Source organism: Gymnogyps californianus, chromosome 3 (assembly GCF_018139145.2).
Source record: "Gymnogyps californianus isolate 813 chromosome 3, ASM1813914v2, whole genome shotgun sequence".
Lineage (NCBI taxonomy): Eukaryota > Metazoa > Chordata > Aves > Accipitriformes > Cathartidae > Gymnogyps > Gymnogyps californianus.
This window is the reverse complement of record NC_059473.1, coordinates 62,851,210-62,869,519: the sequence shown is the minus strand read 5'-3', so window position 1 is coordinate 62,869,519 and position 18,310 is coordinate 62,851,210. Positions and strand designations below refer to the sequence as shown.

At 41.7% G+C, this 18,310-nt stretch overlaps 1 protein-coding gene across 1 annotated transcript in view; it reads left to right on the top strand.

Annotated features, from left to right (window-relative positions):
- The window catches only part of ARFGEF3 (ARFGEF family member 3), a 99,070-nt gene that overhangs the window by 63,357 nt on the left and 17,403 nt on the right, over positions 1-18,310 (top strand). Inside the window, exons 16-27 of the mRNA XM_050893480.1 lie at positions 67-282; positions 541-651; positions 2,040-2,190; positions 2,809-3,123; positions 4,684-4,817; positions 6,383-6,528; positions 8,123-8,302; positions 8,681-8,825; positions 9,958-10,080; positions 13,527-13,630; positions 15,189-15,333; positions 18,022-18,150. Of these exons, the coding sequence (XP_050749437.1) occupies positions 67-282; positions 541-651; positions 2,040-2,190; positions 2,809-3,123; positions 4,684-4,817; positions 6,383-6,528; positions 8,123-8,302; positions 8,681-8,825; positions 9,958-10,080; positions 13,527-13,630; positions 15,189-15,333; positions 18,022-18,150 (1,899 nt within the window). The remainder of the gene's footprint in view (positions 1-66; positions 283-540; positions 652-2,039; positions 2,191-2,808; positions 3,124-4,683; positions 4,818-6,382; positions 6,529-8,122; positions 8,303-8,680; positions 8,826-9,957; positions 10,081-13,526; positions 13,631-15,188; positions 15,334-18,021; positions 18,151-18,310) is intronic.

Genomic DNA, 18,310 nt, shown 5'->3' with positions numbered 1-18,310 from the left:
CCACTGATGATAAAGCTGCTGTTGTGTCATTTTCCAGTAGTAGTAGTAATGCATTTCTCACTCCAGGAGTTGCTTTTGCCCGATACCTTTTAATTGGCTGTTGGAAGAACTTGATTGACACTTTGTCCACACCACTGACTGGCCGCATGGCAGGCAGCTCCAAGGGGCTGGCCTTCATCTTGGGAGCAGAAGGAGCCAAGGAGCAGAACCAAAAGGAGAAGGACTCCATCTGCGTGAGCCTGGATGGACTGAGGAGGGCAGCCCGGCTGAGCTGTGCTCTAGGTACTGCTGCATGTGGGATGCCATGGCAGACTCATAAAATAGGATGGTAGCTTTCCTTGAAGGAATTTGGGAGAGAGAAAAGCAGCACCCTATACCAGTCTTGGATAGAAACCTGGACTGTAGAACTCCCCATAGAGCACACCTGCCCTACAGCATAGACATATCCAGCCAACTTTCCTTGACACAACCTGTTGTTGTGATTGCATGGGATCGGTGAGGAAATGCTGGTTAAACAGTAATTGTGTTGTTGCTTTACAGGAGTTGCTGCTAACTGTGCATCTGCTCTTGCCCAAATGGCTGCTGCCTCCTGCGTCCAAGAAGAGAAAGAGGAAAAAGAAATCCAAGAACCCAGTGATACTATAGCTCAAGGTAACTATGTGATTAAATTACCTACCTTATATTGCCTGCAAAGATGCAACTGGAAAGTACTTTGCTACACATAGAAGGACAGAGGGGAATGCCACTACTGTGCACCACTCACTTGTAGGCATATGGGATGTACGTCTAGAGGCTTCAGTACATGTCCTGCTGTCCTAGGTTCTTAACATTATGTCACACTAATTATATTTTATATGGAACTGAAATCAGTGGAACAACAGATAAGCCAATAGCATTTTTGAAAAGTGCACTTTTTAAGCTTTGTGATACTAGTACAACCAGAGGGCTTCAGAGAAACAATAGGGGTTTTTTAATGTGTTGAGTGGTAATGTAAGCTGAGATTGCGTCCCTCTCCCTGTCTTGTGTATACATCCTTGGTTGTCTTTTGTCATCATCAGATATTTAAAACTGTTTCTGAATCATGTTAAATGAAGCTGGAATTAAAAAATGATATATTTATAACATGCAAAAAGTTCTGCATCTCTATACCACTACTTCAAACCCAGTGGAAGCCAGTAAAGTCAATTGTTGTCTCCATTGGCTGTTTGGAGAAGCACATAAAACGTGTCTGATGACATCTGCTTTCTAATGGCAAGAAGCCTGTAACAAAACACAGTGTTGCACAAATGACCATGCTTGGCACTTAAATTTGGTGTCTCGGTAGAGAAAACAAAACTGAATAGGCCTGAGCACAAACTAGCTTTTGACCACTCTGCTAGATATGACTGAAGCGAGTTGGCCAGGCCACGCTGAAGCAAAGAGGAGGCAGTAGCGGTGGTCAGAGGCCAACAGATCTATGCTCTGAAAGCTTGCAAAGCTTCAAAATTTGTTTCCATTCAAATGCAGCATGAAAACTAAGCTTTTCAGAGATTCTCAGGAAAAAGAATGAGGTCCAAATGCTTGTAGTTCAGATCAGGATTAGTTTTGCTTTGACATGGGTACCCATTAACAAAAGCTCTTTAGTGAAACTTTTGTATGGAAATAGATGTGAAATCCACAAACTCTTCGTTTTTTCTGTAGCAAAGGAGATTTTGGTAAAAATAAATAAAAATCCAGCCAGCCAGCTCCGAAGACAAACATGTAATATCACTGGCAATCTGCATCTGTTCTGTGGGCAACAAGATGTGAATTTGGGGGTGGAGGGTGTCAATCTGGCACTGATTTTTTTCATGCATATAAGATCAGTCAAAAGGGATTTTAATTTTAAAACTGTCTTATGTTTCTTAGGAAGAAATGAGTTTCTCTGATTTGTTTTTTGTCTAAAATCCACATTCTTTTATTGCTTTCAGACTGTATACCTTTGCTGTCACCCTATATACAAACCAGTGTTTGTTTAAAAGCTGGAGAAGCTAATTTTTTTTCTATTTATCATGCTGCAGTGAAACAGAAAGTGGAGCAGAAACTGGAGCAGATGGGGAAAGTGCAGGGAGTCTGCCTGCACACTGCTCATGTTTTGTGTATGGATGCAGTCCTTAATGTGGGCCTGGAGATGGGAAGCCACAATCAGGACTGTTGGCCTCATGTGTTCAGGTACTCACCAGCTTTCCCAAAAGAAACAGAGTTTATACCATGTTGCCTGAAATTAACGGACTGAGAAAAAGGACTTTACATGTTCTGGGAGTGTTCTGTATAAACAGTGTCAGAGTGAATTAACTGCCAGTATCTGTAAGAGAAAAGACGGTGCTGTTTTCCACCACTATTCAGAGACAAAATCAATGCTTAGAAACTTCAAAGTTACCAGAAGACTGTGGCAGACCCAGGAACCTAAATGGGCTTTTCAGGCACCTCCACTAAACTATTTGCTATCTAGGTACCCGGGAGGCCACAGGTTGTAAGAAGACAGGTTATCTATGTGTAGTCTGAGAGTTAGAGATAGTCTGTTTATGGTTTGAGGAAAATGTCCTGTGCATCATGTCTGGTTCAGATGTAGAAATCAGTGCCTGCGAATTGGCAACGGGTTTCAATGTAAGGTGGCTTCTCACAGTGATGGGGCTGTGATGCAGCCAAGAGCTGTACTTGCACTATCCTTCTGACTCACCTCTGGAGTACAGACCCAAGCATTTCTTCAGTGAGCCTGGTGATTAGTGGGGGGAGGAGTTGTTGTTTTGGGGGTTTTATTCATCTTTTGCTTCTCCTGTTTGTTTTCAGGGTGTGTGAGTACATCAGCACGCTGGAGCACACCCACTTCAGTGATGGTGCTTCCCAGCCCTCCCTTACCATCACCCAGTCACAGCAGGCACCTGGAGGGCTGCACCCAGACTCTGAGCCTGGGGACTCTCCCCAGGCACTGACCCCTGAGCAGGAGACCACCCTCAGCAGCAATCCTGTCATTCAGCCGGTTTCTATCCAGGAACTCATCAAGGAGAGCAGTAAGGGCAGAGCTTTTGACTTCCGTGGAGGCAGCCTGCTGTGTGGGACCAGCGCTGCCAAGGCTGTTCTCACGCTCTCCACGCAAGCTGACAGGTAAAAGCAGCACTTTCAGGAGCCAGAATCCTTGTTCCCAAAACAGGACCAAAATGGACCTTTACATGGTGCAGTGGGGCCTGATCTTTGTCCATTGCAGCCACTTGCTTCAGCTGTTTCACAAGAGAGCTGCGTGTGCATCACAACCAGCAGTTCCTAAAAGACCTGGTTTTCTGCATCTCTGCAGTACCTGCCCTGCAGGTACTGGGCTGAGTATGTCTGTGCACAACAGTGAATATGCCAAGTAAATCAAATGCATCCTGAGAGTGGTGGATTTATTGCTTGCATGTAAATTAATCTGTTGTGTTCATTAAAGCAGACAAAATAAGTGGGTGTCCTGACAGGAAGGGACTGAGTGACAAGGCCAGTGTCAGAAAGCAGCTGCTTCTGTCAGGACTGTGTGGACAGCTTGTCAGCCTGCCCCAGCGTGTCTGGAGGAGGCCACCAAGCATGGTCACAGAATGACTAGAATGTCCCTACAATACGGTCTGCAGACTGATATGTCGCAGACTTTTTTGCTATTTCTGCTATTCTTTTGGAAGCGCAGGCTAGAGTTGGAAATTTCCTGGGTTTGCATGCTTCTAATAACCCTTTTTTCTCCAGCTGACTTTTTACATTCTTGATCTCTGCCCATAGGAGGGTGTTAGTTGTAAATTCAGAGGAAAAAGTAATGCATGCTGACACTGCTTGTAGGAGTTTGACTCTGTGCATGGAAAGTACCTTTTATTTAGGAAGCTCACAATACATCTTGGTTCTGAGGATTAGAGAATAGCAGTACTGTAATTTTAACAGTGCACATTTGATTTCTGCACTTTTACTTCAGTGCGGACGTTATTAGGACTCAATCTCCAGTTTCCTAGGACTATAGAAAGTTTTTCATGAAAAGCAATGTCAGAAAATCATATTTGTGTCAACTTGTGGCTGCACCATGGGAAATTTCACTGTAATCTCTGTGGAACCCACGTCCTATGTAAGCATGTTAACTGGTTTAAGGGTACAGATTTTAACTCTTAAATCTTAAGAGCTCATTGCAGCTGAAAATAGCAACTCTTGTCTATACTCCAAAATAGCAATTCAAGTACAGCAACTTTAGGTCTAAGACTTGAATTTGTTTTTCATGTAAGGGGCTGTAACTTCAGATGGAGCAAACTGGTGTGACTCTAAGGTCAGTGAAGCTATGATGATCTATGTTGTGAGGACTGGGCATGTTCTCGCTGGTTTTTTTGATTACTGGTTCATGAACTGCTTATAGCATTAAGATAGAGTAATGGGGAAGCATCAACTCCTTGAAAAAGTGACTTTTTGTTTTAGTACCGCAGTTGAATCTTGGAAGGGTTCTGGTTGGTCCTGCAGCACCCTACTTTCCACCCTCCAATTAATAAAGCTTCTGGATCAAAGTCTTTCTGTAGCACTGTATAAATGAAAAAGGCGTCAATAAGCCAATGTGTCACCAAAGGCAACACATAGCAGCCATGTACAGATAAGGGTTTTCCTCTTACATACACATTTAAGTCTGCATCTCATGAATTTTTCAATTAGATTCTGTTCTTTTACTAACAGGCTCTTTGAAGATGCTGCTGACAAGTTAAACTTGATGGCATTGGCAGGCTTCCTTTACCAGCTCAAGAAGGCTTCTCAGGCCCAGCTTTTCCATTCAGTCACAGATACAGTTGATTACTCCCTAGCAATGCCAGGTAAATTGCCTGAAGATGCCTCACAGAGTTCTGTGTTTCATATACAACTGGACTGCTTACAGGACTTGCTTTGTATTCTTACAGTTTTAATTTTTCCAATTGAAATTTCAAGGTGTAAATAAAACACAGTATTTAATCTAATAAGATCTTTCTGTAGGAGCAATTCAAAGTCTTTAGAAAAAGTTGAGTGCTTTTTTTGGACAGGGACCACATCCACACCTGCTATGAAACACTTTAGAGGACATTCATTTGGTTCTTGGACTTTGGGGGTGTTAATTATCCACACATAGTTAATCACGGCTCCATTTTGGAGCCCGATCCAGCAAGGAAACTCAGCTGAACACAGACCTAGGACAGTGGATTTAGGTTAGACATTTGACAGTGGGATAACCTCAGAAGTGTTCATAAAATGGGTGATAGCAAACAAAGCACACAACTGAAGAATGTTAAATAAAGCAATGGGATTTGTCCTGCTTGCTCTTCCCCAGCAGAGTGGAGCATATACCTTACAGTACAAAGCCTGTAAATTGCCGTTTCCGTCACTTTCTCAAATAGAACAGAAAGATTGGACCCAAAGGAAGATACTTCACTTAAATTTGTACTGTGCCTTTAGAAGTTAGATTAGTCATATGGGGTTTGTTCTGTCCTGTGGCAGACGTGGATTTTATCTGGTATATGTCTCCAATTTAATCAGTTTCCCCTCTCCCTGAAGTACTAGTTGTCATTTTCTCAATGTGACACTTCAAGTTGTTAGTTTTTTGCTCTTGCTTGTCTCCAGGCCTCAACATCACTTTATTTTTAATGAATAGTGATCCTCTTATCATGTATGTGGTAGTCAATCAACAGTAGTTAGTAATAATGAAATTAAAATTAGGATAGAGCAATTGCATTTTTTTAATATATTAAAAGTGGTGTGCCCCCTGATTAGGTCTTTCATTAGAGATAAAAGCACCAGCATATTTTAAATGAGAGAATGAAGTGTCTTTCCAAATGTTGTAAGACCAACGGAAGATTAATCCCTTTCAATAGGAAATAACGAATATTACTGGCTGGGAAACAGAAAAGTATTTTCTCACATTCTCTGCTTCATGTCCTTTGCTTGATAAGAAATACAAAAGGACTAACCAAAACTAAATAAATTGCAGTTTATATTCTTTCCTGTAGATGTCACCAAAGGTTTTTGCAACTACTATTTTGGGTCTTCGTATCAACTATTTAACTCCTTGCTTAACTTTTCTGCACTACCGTTCTAAGCCTTTGTCTTTAAAACGTTTGCGAAAAAAATGATCACTTAAATCAAAATAAAGTGCGTTTAATAAGTTGTTCTTAAAACTTGGGTCCATCTCCTGTTCTTTTACCTACACAGGCATAGGCTGTGTTTTACACTGATTTTTTTTTTCTTTTTTTTCTTTTTTTTTCTCCACCACCCTCCCTGCCCCACTCCCCCACACTCCCTGACTTAATACTAGTAATTTCTAACCTGATTTAAATTCTAATGTAGACATCTAGAGATGGAGGAGCTGCTGTTGCTTAGCTTCCATTTATTTTCTTATACTTTCTTGTAGGTGAAGTAAAATCTACCCAGGACAGGAGAAGTGCACTTCACTTGTTCCGACTTGGTGATGCCATGCTCAGAATTGTAAGGAGTAAATCTCGCCCGTTGCTCCACCTCATGCGCTGCTGGAGCCTGGTGGCACCTCACCTTGTAGAGGTAGGAGTTTGGGAGAAAATGGGAATGTGTGCAAGAGATGGCAAAGCTGAAAAAGCTGAAGAAGGCTTGATAGCTCTTAAAATGTGTATCAACCCTCAATATTGTCAAATCTGGTTACGTTCCTGTTGGAGTATTGTATATATTGTGTCATATATTGTGATACTGCCACTGAGGAGCGCACTTTTAAATAACTGAAATGGACAGATCCAGGGACAGTGTGTTGGATTTTTGCAGTATGATACTTCCTGTGTGTCTGTGGTGAAAAAACTGAAACCACCCTAAGAGGTTAGAAGTAACTCTGTCATCTACCTGTTTTACCAGTCAAGGTCTGCATCCTTGCAAGTCTTCCCATAAAAGGATGCAGGCTTTCTTTTCCCACATAAAGCCAGCTCAGCTGGGAAGATGGTGACATTTTTCCCTTTCCTTCTTCTTCCTTGTGAACCCTGGTCAGTGGCACGTCAGTAGCAGCCACATAATGAATTTCAGTCATAATAAATTACCTTTCCTCAGCCAAACTTTCAGTCTTACCTGGTGAAATGCTGGTGTCTTGACTTCTCAGAGCTTTTTGATTTGTATCATTGGTATGAATAAAGGTGCAGTACTTCCTTTCTTTCTGTTGATGGGGTATGTGGTGTCATCTGCCCAGGTCTATTGGGAGCACGCTTTCTGGAGTTTTAAGATGAGCTGTTCAGTAAATTACCATAGCGCTTAATTTCATTGACTCAAGAAAATGTGTGGACTGTCTTACAGCAAGAGTTCAGACATTGGGGAATCTCAGTGGAATCCCTCTAAGTGAAGTAGAAATAGCAGAGAATAGTTTTGTTGTATGCTTTAACAGCCCTTTATCTTGAAAACTAGTGTCTCACTTGCCTTTGGATGCCAGCCTGAGACCACTTTAAAAACTTTTCATGTTTTGAACACTTTTAAGTCTTTTAAGATCCCAAGCCAGTTTAAACTCAAGTACCTTCCATGTTTTCAGAATGCAGGGCTGGTCAGTCTTTTTGGTTGACTTCAGTGCAGATGAGGGCATTACTGGGAAGGAGCAACATCAGGGAAAGGACAGAATTTAGCATAACCTGCATAGTTGATCAAAACAGTAACTTTATATCCAGATTCACTGGTGTTTAATTTTTTAATAGCTCTTCCAAAAGTAATAAGAACCTTCTTACTTTAAGTTCCATAAATAGCCAAATAAAAAGTGACATTTGGTCATGCATAGATAGGTATGGTGAACAGATGCAGAAACTACCTTTTTGAAGGGAAAAATGGTCACATGGTAGAAACAAAAGACAACATTTCACACAAGTTCTGTTCTGTGGGTTTTATTATTTAATTTATTTATTTCTAGCTCTGTGCTTTTTGAATTGTCAGCAAACCTTCATGCATCTGTGGGACTCCAAGCAGCTCAGAGTCTCAGTCATCTGTTTCCATGGCAGTACTCTCCCATTTTCATTGCAGTGGGGTCCCTAGTCACATTAGTGGTGAAGCCATTTTTAGGGTTCAGCGACATGACGTGCTTACCTCCCTTAAAAGTGTCTCACTGAAAGCAAATCTTTTTCTTGGACAAACTCTAATACTCCTCCTTTCCCTGCAGGCTGCCTGTCATAAGGAGAGACACGTGTCTCGGAAGGCTGTCTCCTTCATCCATGACATCCTCACTGAAGTGCTGACGGACTGGAATGAGCCTTCTCATTTTCATTTTAATGAGGCGCTTTTCCGCCCCTTTGAGCGTATCATGCAGCTAGAGCTGTGTGATGAGGATGTCCAAGACCAGGCAAGTCAGCCCTGATCAGGGTGTCTGTATCTGGCCTACTATGCCTGTAAGAAGAATGGTCTCCAGAGTGCACTTGGTCCACTTGAGAGTTTCCCAAATTCCCTTCAAATGGTGCCCCTTAATCATCTTCAAGGAATCAGGAGGGCTCTGCCTACCTAAGCCAGCATTGTGGTAGAGCACAGAGACAGTACACTGCTTAAAGCAATTAAATAAACTTTTCTATTATCTAAAAAAAACCCCAATAATAAATTAGACTAGACTGACATAGTGAAATCTAGGAATGTGTTTAAAGCCATCCTCATTCCTTCTGAAGGTCCATCTATGTATCAGTTCTGGATTTTGGTTTTATTCTTTTAACCTCTCCTACACTGTCTGCAGGTGGTCACCTCTATAGGAGAGTTGGTGGAAATGTGTTCTACCCAGATCCAGTCAGGATGGAGACCCCTGTTCAGTGCCCTGGAAACAGTGCACAGCAGCAGCAAGTCAGAGGTTAAAGAGTACCTTGTAGGAGAATACTCTATGGGTAAGGACTTACTGCACTGACTGTTTCATTTGTGCTTTTGTTTCCCTGTCTTATTCCTTGGGGACACAATAACTAACTCAATATATTTAAATGCCCTACCTGAACAGTGGCACTTAGCAGTGGCACTGCAATACTCCAGGACTGTACTGAAGTATCTGGTTTATTAGCTGGGGTGGGAGGGAAAGCAGAGGTATTGTTCTGACTTTTATCCTCTAGATTCTGGCAGATGAGTAGAATGAGAAAGAAGTGCTTCAAACCTACTTGAATATTTTTGAGCAAAACAGTAGTGCAGGAGTACTGAGCTTGGCTGGGCCCTTGTCACTGTCCTGCTGGAGAAAGGAAAGCATACTGTATACAACCACCATGTCTCATGTGGACTGTCTTTCTTACTATGTGAAACCTATTGCTCTCATACATCAGGGTAACTTAGTGCGATAATCTAGGCAAGTGCTTGTACAGGCACTTAATCACAAGGCTTTAAATTGCTAGCCATATTACAAACCATGTTTGCTGTAAGAATGATTCTGCATCGCCCCAGAGATCTTTGCTTGTATGGAAACTGGGTAATATGGGAAAATCACTTTAATCTGTTCTTTTGCCCCATTAGAAGGTATTTTTAAATGTTACAAGTCACATGTAAGGGATGTGGTTTTCCTCCTAAATTTTGTCTTTCAGATCTGTTATGATCAATGGCAAAATGGAAGTGTATACAGCTTTTGAAGACTGATAATCTACTTAGGAAAAGCAAGGCTATTTTGTTACAGTATAGTCTGAATAGTTTTCCGTGTGACTGCTGTCATCTTGGCAGTTATCAAGAACTAAATCAGAAACCTTCACCAAACAGAAGTGTTAGCTACTGAGCTGAGTTCAAGAGCTCAAACCTGCTCTTACCATTTGTGCAGGCATAAGCTGATATTTTTCATAGATAAGGCAAAGGATGGAGTCTGTATTACTTCCTATGAAGGGCTACACGAGTTGCCTCAGGAGCAAGAGAAGGTTTTACTTCTAAGATCATTTCTGTCTCTGCCCAGAACAGAAGAGATTCTACAGATTCAGTTAAATTGTTGAAAAACTGTTGGAAAATCACCTTTATGGGGGATGGGGAAGAGTTCTTATCTTGTTGTTTCCACAGGGAAACGCCAGGCTCCGGTGTTTGATGTCTTTGAAGCGTTTCTAAACACAGACAGCATCCAGGTCTTTGCCAATGCTGCCACCAGTTATATTATGTGCCTTATGAAGTTTGTCAAAGGACTGGGTAAATATTTTTATTTTCTTTTTATCCTATCAAGTCATGATATGTCAAACTTGATCCTGCAGAAGAGGAGAATTCAGTTATGTAATGCATAGTATGGTAGGGAAGAGAGAGGCAGTGAAGAAATTGAGTCCAGAATGCTTTAAAAAAATGAAATAAAATCAAGACCAAGGGATTATTTCAGAAACATTTTTAATGCTATCAATTCTTCAAGTTGTTATAGCAGCAAAGATGCATCTCACTATTAAATGTCTGCTTCATTTGATCTTAATTTGCATCTGGACTTGCTTATATTCATTTAAATAATAATTAAAAAAACCCAAACCAAAAACCAGAATATTGCAGAAATGGTCTGGCATTGTGCAGTGACAGCATGGATTGTCTGCAACAGAACAGGGTATGTTTTACATTCATCAGTCAAGGCCACGTGGCTCCTTTCTACCCTTGCCCGCCTCAGCAGCAGTACTTTGGCATATGCAATGCTGAAAACCTGCTGAACCTTCAGTGAGATCATGAGCATTGCAATGAACAATGCTCTGTCCCCATGATTAGTATTTTTTGTTGTGTTACTGAGGGCGGTGGAGACCAGGCATGGCAAGTCAAGGTGACCCTGCAGAGTAATTGTGGTCCTTCACCTTCAGAACAAAGGCAAATGGTGTTGGGTCATTCAGCCCCCGTGTTTGTGGTCCCTGGCTTGCCTTGATCATTAGAATTTGACACTTTTCCTTGAACTGTGGCAGATGATTTTTTTTTTTTTCCTTATGTAAATTGCAAAACTTCTAATGAGTGGTAAAATGGGCTTTTTTTTTTTATATGTATATTAATTCGCAGAGGTATCTAGGTCTGTAAGCAACTCCCTTTGATTTCAGTGAAGCACCTAACTGCAGCAGATCTAGTCTTTAATGTTACTCTCGTCTTATTAAGCTATTTCACCATCGATTTCAATGGGGGCAGCATTCAGCTTGTGATGACAGACCAGAATTGTAATTATTACTACAAAAGAGAAACAAACTTGCATGTCCAATACTAGTAGAGGGATCTCATGTTCCTTCTGGAGAACTTAGAAGTCTGTCTTATACTTCTTTAGATTTCTTACTTTCATGAGATAAGTTTGTCCCCTTTATGGTTACATGTCAAAAAGCAAGATCTTTTTTTGCATTAAAAGTATTAGGACTATGGGATACTTCAGTACTGAGCAATAGCAAATGTACTACCATTTATGTGCTTTTTAGCAGAAAATGAAAGGATTCAAACTTTACTGGCTGACTTGGCTGATCTCAGTAGTAGACAAGACTTTAAAATACATTATGGAGGGAATAGATAAGGGCATAGAAAAAGCAAATAAATGTAGCGAAAGGAGAATAAAGTAGGATTTAGTAAAAGGATTTGATATTTATCTTGTGGGTTTTATGAGAGGAATAGCTTTTAAGGCAATAAAATGTTAATGTATATAGGCATTTAGTAAAGCTTCAGGTTTGGCACTGAATGAGAAGTATTTGGCTAAACTGGAAAAATGGTTATGAGCCAAGTATTCTAGGGTGGGCAGAACATTGGCTGAGAGGGGGAAAACAGACTGGGCAGACAGGGAACATGCTGGAGTGGATGGAGTTATCCAGGGAGGAGCTCTGCAACAGGATGCCTTGGAACTGATCTGCTTATTTAATGCACCTAGTGAAGCTGACCTAAAAGTAGGAGTCTGCTGATGCCACAGAGTTAGTAATACCTGTGATATTGAGACACTAGAGCCTGAGGATATCATACAGTTGAAACTGTGAGACCTTGACATCTGAATTAAACAGCAGAAGGAAATATTGTAGCACAAAATATAAAATGGTGTATTTAAGGAGTAAATAAACTAAAAGGAAGAACTTGTGGTAGAAGAATTTTCCAGGGCACTGGGGTGCAAATGAATAGAAAAAAAAGAGTATATTAATTGAGCAAAGGGTGAATGAGCAAGTAATTCATACACCCATGGAAAAAAGTGGAGTAGAGTCAATATGACAGATGACTATAAGGTATGATTATAAGAACTCCCAAAGGCTCTACTAAAGAGTTATTAAATAGGCATGTATTTATTAAAGCGTTTATTCATATAAAAGTCTATGTATAAACTGTGACCAATATTACTGTATTGTTTGTATGAGACTCATCTGATTGTCATCTAATAAGATCAAACAAAGGATGTTGTGGTGGGTTGACCCTGGCTGGATGCCAGGTGCCCACCAAAGCCGCTCTATCACTCCCCTCCTCAACTGGACAGGGAAGAGAAAATACAACGAAAGGCTCATGGGTCAAGATAAGGACAGGGAGATCACTCACCAATTACCGTCACGGGCAAAACAGACTTGACTTGGGGAAAAAATTAATTTAATTTATTACTAGTCAAATCAGAATAGAGTAATGAGAAATAAAACCAAATCTTAAAAACACCTTCCCCCCACCCCTCCCTTCTTCCTGGGCTTAACTTTACTCCCGAATTCTCTCCCCCGAGCGGCACAGAGGGACGGGGAATGGGGGTTGCAGTCAGTTCATCACATGTTGTCTCTGCCGCTCCTTCCTCCTCGGGGGGAGGACTCCTCATACTCCTCCCCGGCTCCAGCGTGGGGTCCCTCCCACGGGAGACAGTCCTCCATAAACTTCTCCAATGTGAGTCCTTCCCACGGGCTGCAGTTCTTCACAAACTGCTCCAGCGTGGGTCCCTTCCACAGGGTGCAGTCCTTCAGGAACAGACTGCTCCAGTGTGGGTCCCCCATGGGGTCACAAGTCCTGCCAGCAAACCTGCTCCAGCGTGGGCTCCTCTCTCCACGGGCCACGGGTCCGCTGGTCCTGCCAGGAGCCTGCTCCAGCGCGGCCTTCCCACGGGGTCACAGCATCCTTCGGGCATCCGCCTGCTCCGGTGTGGGGTCCTCCACGGGCTGCAGGTGGATATCTGCTCCACCATTAACCTCCATGGGCTGCAGGGGGACAGCCTGCCTCACCATGGTCTTCACCATGGGCTGCAGGGGAATCTCTGCTCTGGCACCTGGAGCACCTCCTCCCCCTCCTTCTTCACTGACCTTGGTGTCTGCAGAGTTGTTCCTCTCACATCTTCTCACTCCTCTCTCTGGCTGCAACTGCTACTCCCCTGTAACTTCTTTTCCCTTTCTTAAATATGTTATCACAGAGGCGCTACCACTGTTGCTGATGGGCTCAGCCTCGGCCAGCGGCGGGTCCGTCCTGGAACCTGCTGGCATTAACTTTATCAGACAAAGGGAAAGCTTCTAACAGCTTCTCACAGAAGCAACCTCTATAGCCACCCCCCACTACCAAAACCTTGTCACGCAAACCCAATACAGATGTTTTCTGGATTCTATGCAGACATTAGGGCACAACTGAATGAAAAAGGAAAACTAATGCTATGTTTGTTTCTCTTCCTCTGTCATTCCCAATCCTGCCTTTCCTATCCCCAGGGGAAATAGATTGTAAGGAGATGGGTGACTGTGTGCCAGGATCAGGATCTGCATCTACAGACTTGTGCCTTCCCGCGCTTGATTACCTCAGGAGATGTTCTCAGGTATGATGAACTATCTCATACAGGTACTAACCTGGCCTAGGAAACAGTTCTAACCTCCAGGCTTTGCATCAATGGTTAGATGGTTTGCATGAACACAAGAGAATCTGTGGTAAGCCTAATGGTAATAACCTGCACTGCCAGATGGAGAGTGGCGATCTGAAGGAATCTCATACCTTCTAGGCCAGCTAACGGTGGGAAAACTGAGGAGATAGAAACGCTCAGACCCAAGGAGCATGTGGGAAAATGTGAATGTTCAAAACCTAGTAGTAACATATTCAAAGCTACATTCATTCTTATTTAAACAGTTACTGTAAACAGTGTTGGGAACGTACGGAAAAAAAAAAACCCAACCCTGAGAATTCTCAGACCTTAAGAAGAGCAACAGGTTACACCCTCTAAAATGCAGCAGCAGCTTATCTGTACCATGAAAATATATCTGAAGCTCAGGGCAAATCTCTAACAATTAGAATGCTGGCGTATTTCCTGTAATCTCCTTGCACACAGCACAGATTATTATCCAGGGTTATTAGGACGTTTTTTGTCTGATTTTATAATGTTGTTTGTATTTCTGTAGTACCTGCAGGTCTTTTTGTTGGACCCAGGCCATGTTTTTTCTGGGTACAATACAAATGCATAACAAAGGATATTACCATAGCTGAAAGGACTTAATATCTAAATTCAGAGATAATGGGTGGATTAAGTACACAGACTGAGAGGAGAAGGAAAGAATAAGGCAGCTCAGAATAATAAACAGCAGACATATCAAACTGTACTTGCTATCTTGTTCACCTAAAAAAATGTAGTGAATATCTACATGTATATCTAATGTATGTTCTGTCTATACACTATGTGCATCACATCATTCTTCCTCATCCTTACAAACCCCAGTCCACAGTGAGGCAGAAATATTTTCTCCTCTTTAAAAGACGCAGCCATTTTTATCTTGTTATACCTTTTAACTTGCCAATAGAAGAAGAACAGGAATGACTAAAAAGAAATCCTGTCTGTATATTGCAAATACATGGTTTATTTAGAAAAGCCTGGTAAAATACTGGCAGCATCCCAGCTATAGTACAAGTCTGCAGAGTTTATATTTGTTGTGTAATGGACAACCCAGGCAATGAAGCTCTGAAGTAAACCTGTGCAGGTGCTTTTATCAGTATTTACTTAGTCTTCAGAGCTCCAAAATATTCTGTGTACAGCTAATGGAGCTTCTTAGCTCATAGGTGCAATCAGTAAGTAGTAACCTTTGTCTTTCACAAATGAGGAGGGAGCACACTCCCTTCCCAAAAAAGTGTTATTTAAATTGCTTTTCTCCTTCTCTTTCTCCCCCTGACCCCTTACTTGTCAATGAACAGAAGACTTCTGGCCTCTAGTTGTGTTTTTCATTTACACAATTGCTGGATGAACAGAACAGATGCTGACATTATGACGCTTTCATAGCTTTTATTTTATTTCACATACCTGTGTTGTATGTGATAGCTTTTACAAACTTTCCCATATATATTTATCTCGTCTTCTCTTTTCTTCTGTCTCTCTCCCACCCCCCCCTCCCAAGTTGTTAGCCAAAATCTATAAAATGCCCTTGAAACCCATCTTCCTCAGTGGCCGGCTGGTTAACTTGCCCCGAAGAGTGCAGGAACAGTCAGCCAGCAGTGAGGATGGTATCGAGTGCATCCTTTCTGACTTTGATGACGACACTGGTAAGTGCATTGAAAGCAGTAAATGCGGAATTAATCAGTTGCTTCTTCCACATGTCACTGTAAATTTTGCCAGCTGCTGAAAGCAAAAAGGAGGGGAAAAACTTCGTAGTTGTCTCCCTGTTGTCTACACACACACATGTGCGCACACAGAGCTTGGAATTTCAGGTCACGTCACCTTCTTTATGTTAAAAGATACAGGTCATATATGAGAAAATACAACCCCTCTCTTGGGACGAGATAACAATATTTTAATTAATAATATTTTAATTATCCTGATATTCATAATACAACCAGTATGTATTTCTGAGAGCTAACACAAAAACCACAAAAATACTTTCTAGACCACAGCTGAAGTAAAGGAGTGAAAACCTTTTAAGGTTGGTATTGGCAGGCCTGCCTTTAACAGAAAAAATACCATTGTTGAGTTAGAGTTTAGAAAGGTAAAGAATACTTGTTTAAATATGTTTCCAAACTTATGTCCTGTTGTCTGTTGAACTAAGTGGTGTATTTCTAAAGTCCATAAAAAGTGCTGTGACCTCCAGAAAAAACAGGCAGCATTTGTCTCCTGATTATTTGTGTGGCTTATATGGGTTGTGGATTAATCAGGTGTTTGATGAACTAGATCTGTGTATAGCCAAGCGGTAGAGGAATACAGCCTTACTGCTTCTGGACGCATGATGGCCCTTTGAAGCAGTGCAGTCACTTTTGAATATCTTAACTACTGAGCTGTTCCGACCTGGCTGCCTCTGTGAAGAGCCAGCTCCAACCAGGCAGAAAGCAGGCTGACTCCAATGCATTTCATTCACATGCCTCACCAGAATGACTCTTGGTACCTACTTTTATCGAGGCTCTTCCGTCACATGGATTGTCCTGTTCCACTGCTACCCTGGATAAAGGAGAGAAAAGCTGCTCTCCGAAAAAAGCATACCACAAGTCCTAGGTTTTTAAAAAAAAAACAAAAAAATTTTACTTTCTTCTTTCTGTGCTTCTTTTTTTTTCTCTCTGGAAATTTTAGGATGTTCACCTGGGATGTGGGAGACCCAAGTCACTGAAGTCTCTGCTTTGAGTCAGGCTTGGGACTTGACCTAGGGTCTCCCCACCTCAGGTGAGCACCACTTGCCTACTGTTCTGAAGTGGCTCTGCCTATCAATGTCTTGCTTGCTGTGAATAGAAATGCCACCTTGCAGCAAAGAAACCTTCTGATTTGGTTCTTGTCAGAGCTAAGCGCTGAAACTTTCAGCCGCTTTTTATTTAGCTGGTAATGGTATTAGAACATTGCTAGGCAAACTGGCTTTACAAAGACAGAAGGCAGTGCTTCACTTGGCACTCTAGTGCTGAAAGTCAGTACCAAGATGGGGCAAAGTGTTTTAGCCTACTTTGCCATGTGGTGGTGCAGTGTATTTTCATAGTGTGTTTGATTCCATGCCAAACTCTTCAAGAGGGTGTTTCTAAAAGATAGTCAGTTCTTCCAGATTTGAAGATGCCCAGATTTCGTGCTGAGTGATTTGTGCTGTTTCCTTATCTAGAAACATCATTGAAGTCTATGTGACTCCAAACAATGTCACCGTACGTACTGCCCTGTGGAAGTGGTGTGAATAAATAAATGATCAACCCAGTTACTAAGTAATGATTTCACTGTTTTTTCCTTGATTCTCAGGAAGACTGTTGCAGTCAGCAAACTCAGTGCATCTTAAAGTTCCCTTGCAGCTTTTTTTATTGCTTTTGGAACATAATTAGCCAGCAAGCATCATGTAGACACAGACTACATCCGCATGGCTACCAGTGGCAGAGAAGATGGGCTTATTAGTGAACCAAAGTAAAATCCATTTTAGCCTAATGAACCCATAGCCTTTTAAGGAGGCTTAGCCCAAGAATAACACTATACATTGCAGGAGCATTATGAGTGTAATATGCAAGATCCTTCTAGTCATTCATAATACCATGGGGAACTAGCAAGTACTTAAGTGATCTGTGAAAAATTTAAGGGTAGCAATTCCTAACCATCTTCAAAACTGTATTGAAAACTAGTTGTATCCCATAATCTTTTAGGGATACATGTTTGCTCATGTAGATATGAACTCACAGTACTACCTGTATCCTAACTGCTGTTCTGGTAGTTGTCCAGCTCTGCCATATCCACATTTAATACTCTTCTGTCTGTGACCTCTTAACATCTAAAGATGACACGTGAGGCAGCCTGATGATACTTCATGAGGCATTATTACTGGTCAGTTCTGGGTACCAAATAGAGCCAGTTAAATTATGGGTAGTCACCTTAGGATCCTTACCTAAAAGCATAACCTAAATGAGTACATCCATTCTGGGCAGCATTTGCAATGGTAGTGAGATGTGTAAAATGTCCCATTAAAAAATAAAAAAACACCCCAAGATTAAAGAGACTGGACTAGTGGGAGTAGTAAAGTAAGAAAGAAGACCAGAACAAGGTGTATGTGGAGGAGGAAGGATGGGACAAAACACAAACTTAATGAAAAGGGAAGGAAAAGGAGACCATCATTTAAAAAATTGCTATTGCCCACAACTATTACACAGCAACAGTGAACATGCAAGAACCCATGATCTTTAAGTTAGTTAATTTCTTAGCCTCCATCACTTTCTGAGGGCAAGTTCCACCTGTGGTCAATGCAGTATCTCACTCATGGTTTTTAATCTTTGTTTCCTTACTTGTAGGTCTTATCAATGTCTGGATTATTCTGCTGGAAGAATTAACAACTGCCATATCCAACTGTCCCCGTCAGCACCAGCCTCCTACTTTGGATCTGCTCTTTGAATTGCTGAGGGATGTTGCCAAGACACCTGGTAATGAAAGGGCTTGATAAAATGTGAACTAGTAGAGCCCTGACTCCAGCTTCTTAGAATCCTAAACCACTTCTGTAAAGTGTGTTACTCATGCTAGAGCTGCACAGAGATATTCTCAAGTAGAAAGGGATTTTCTTAGAGCGTGATCTGTTGTTCCAGT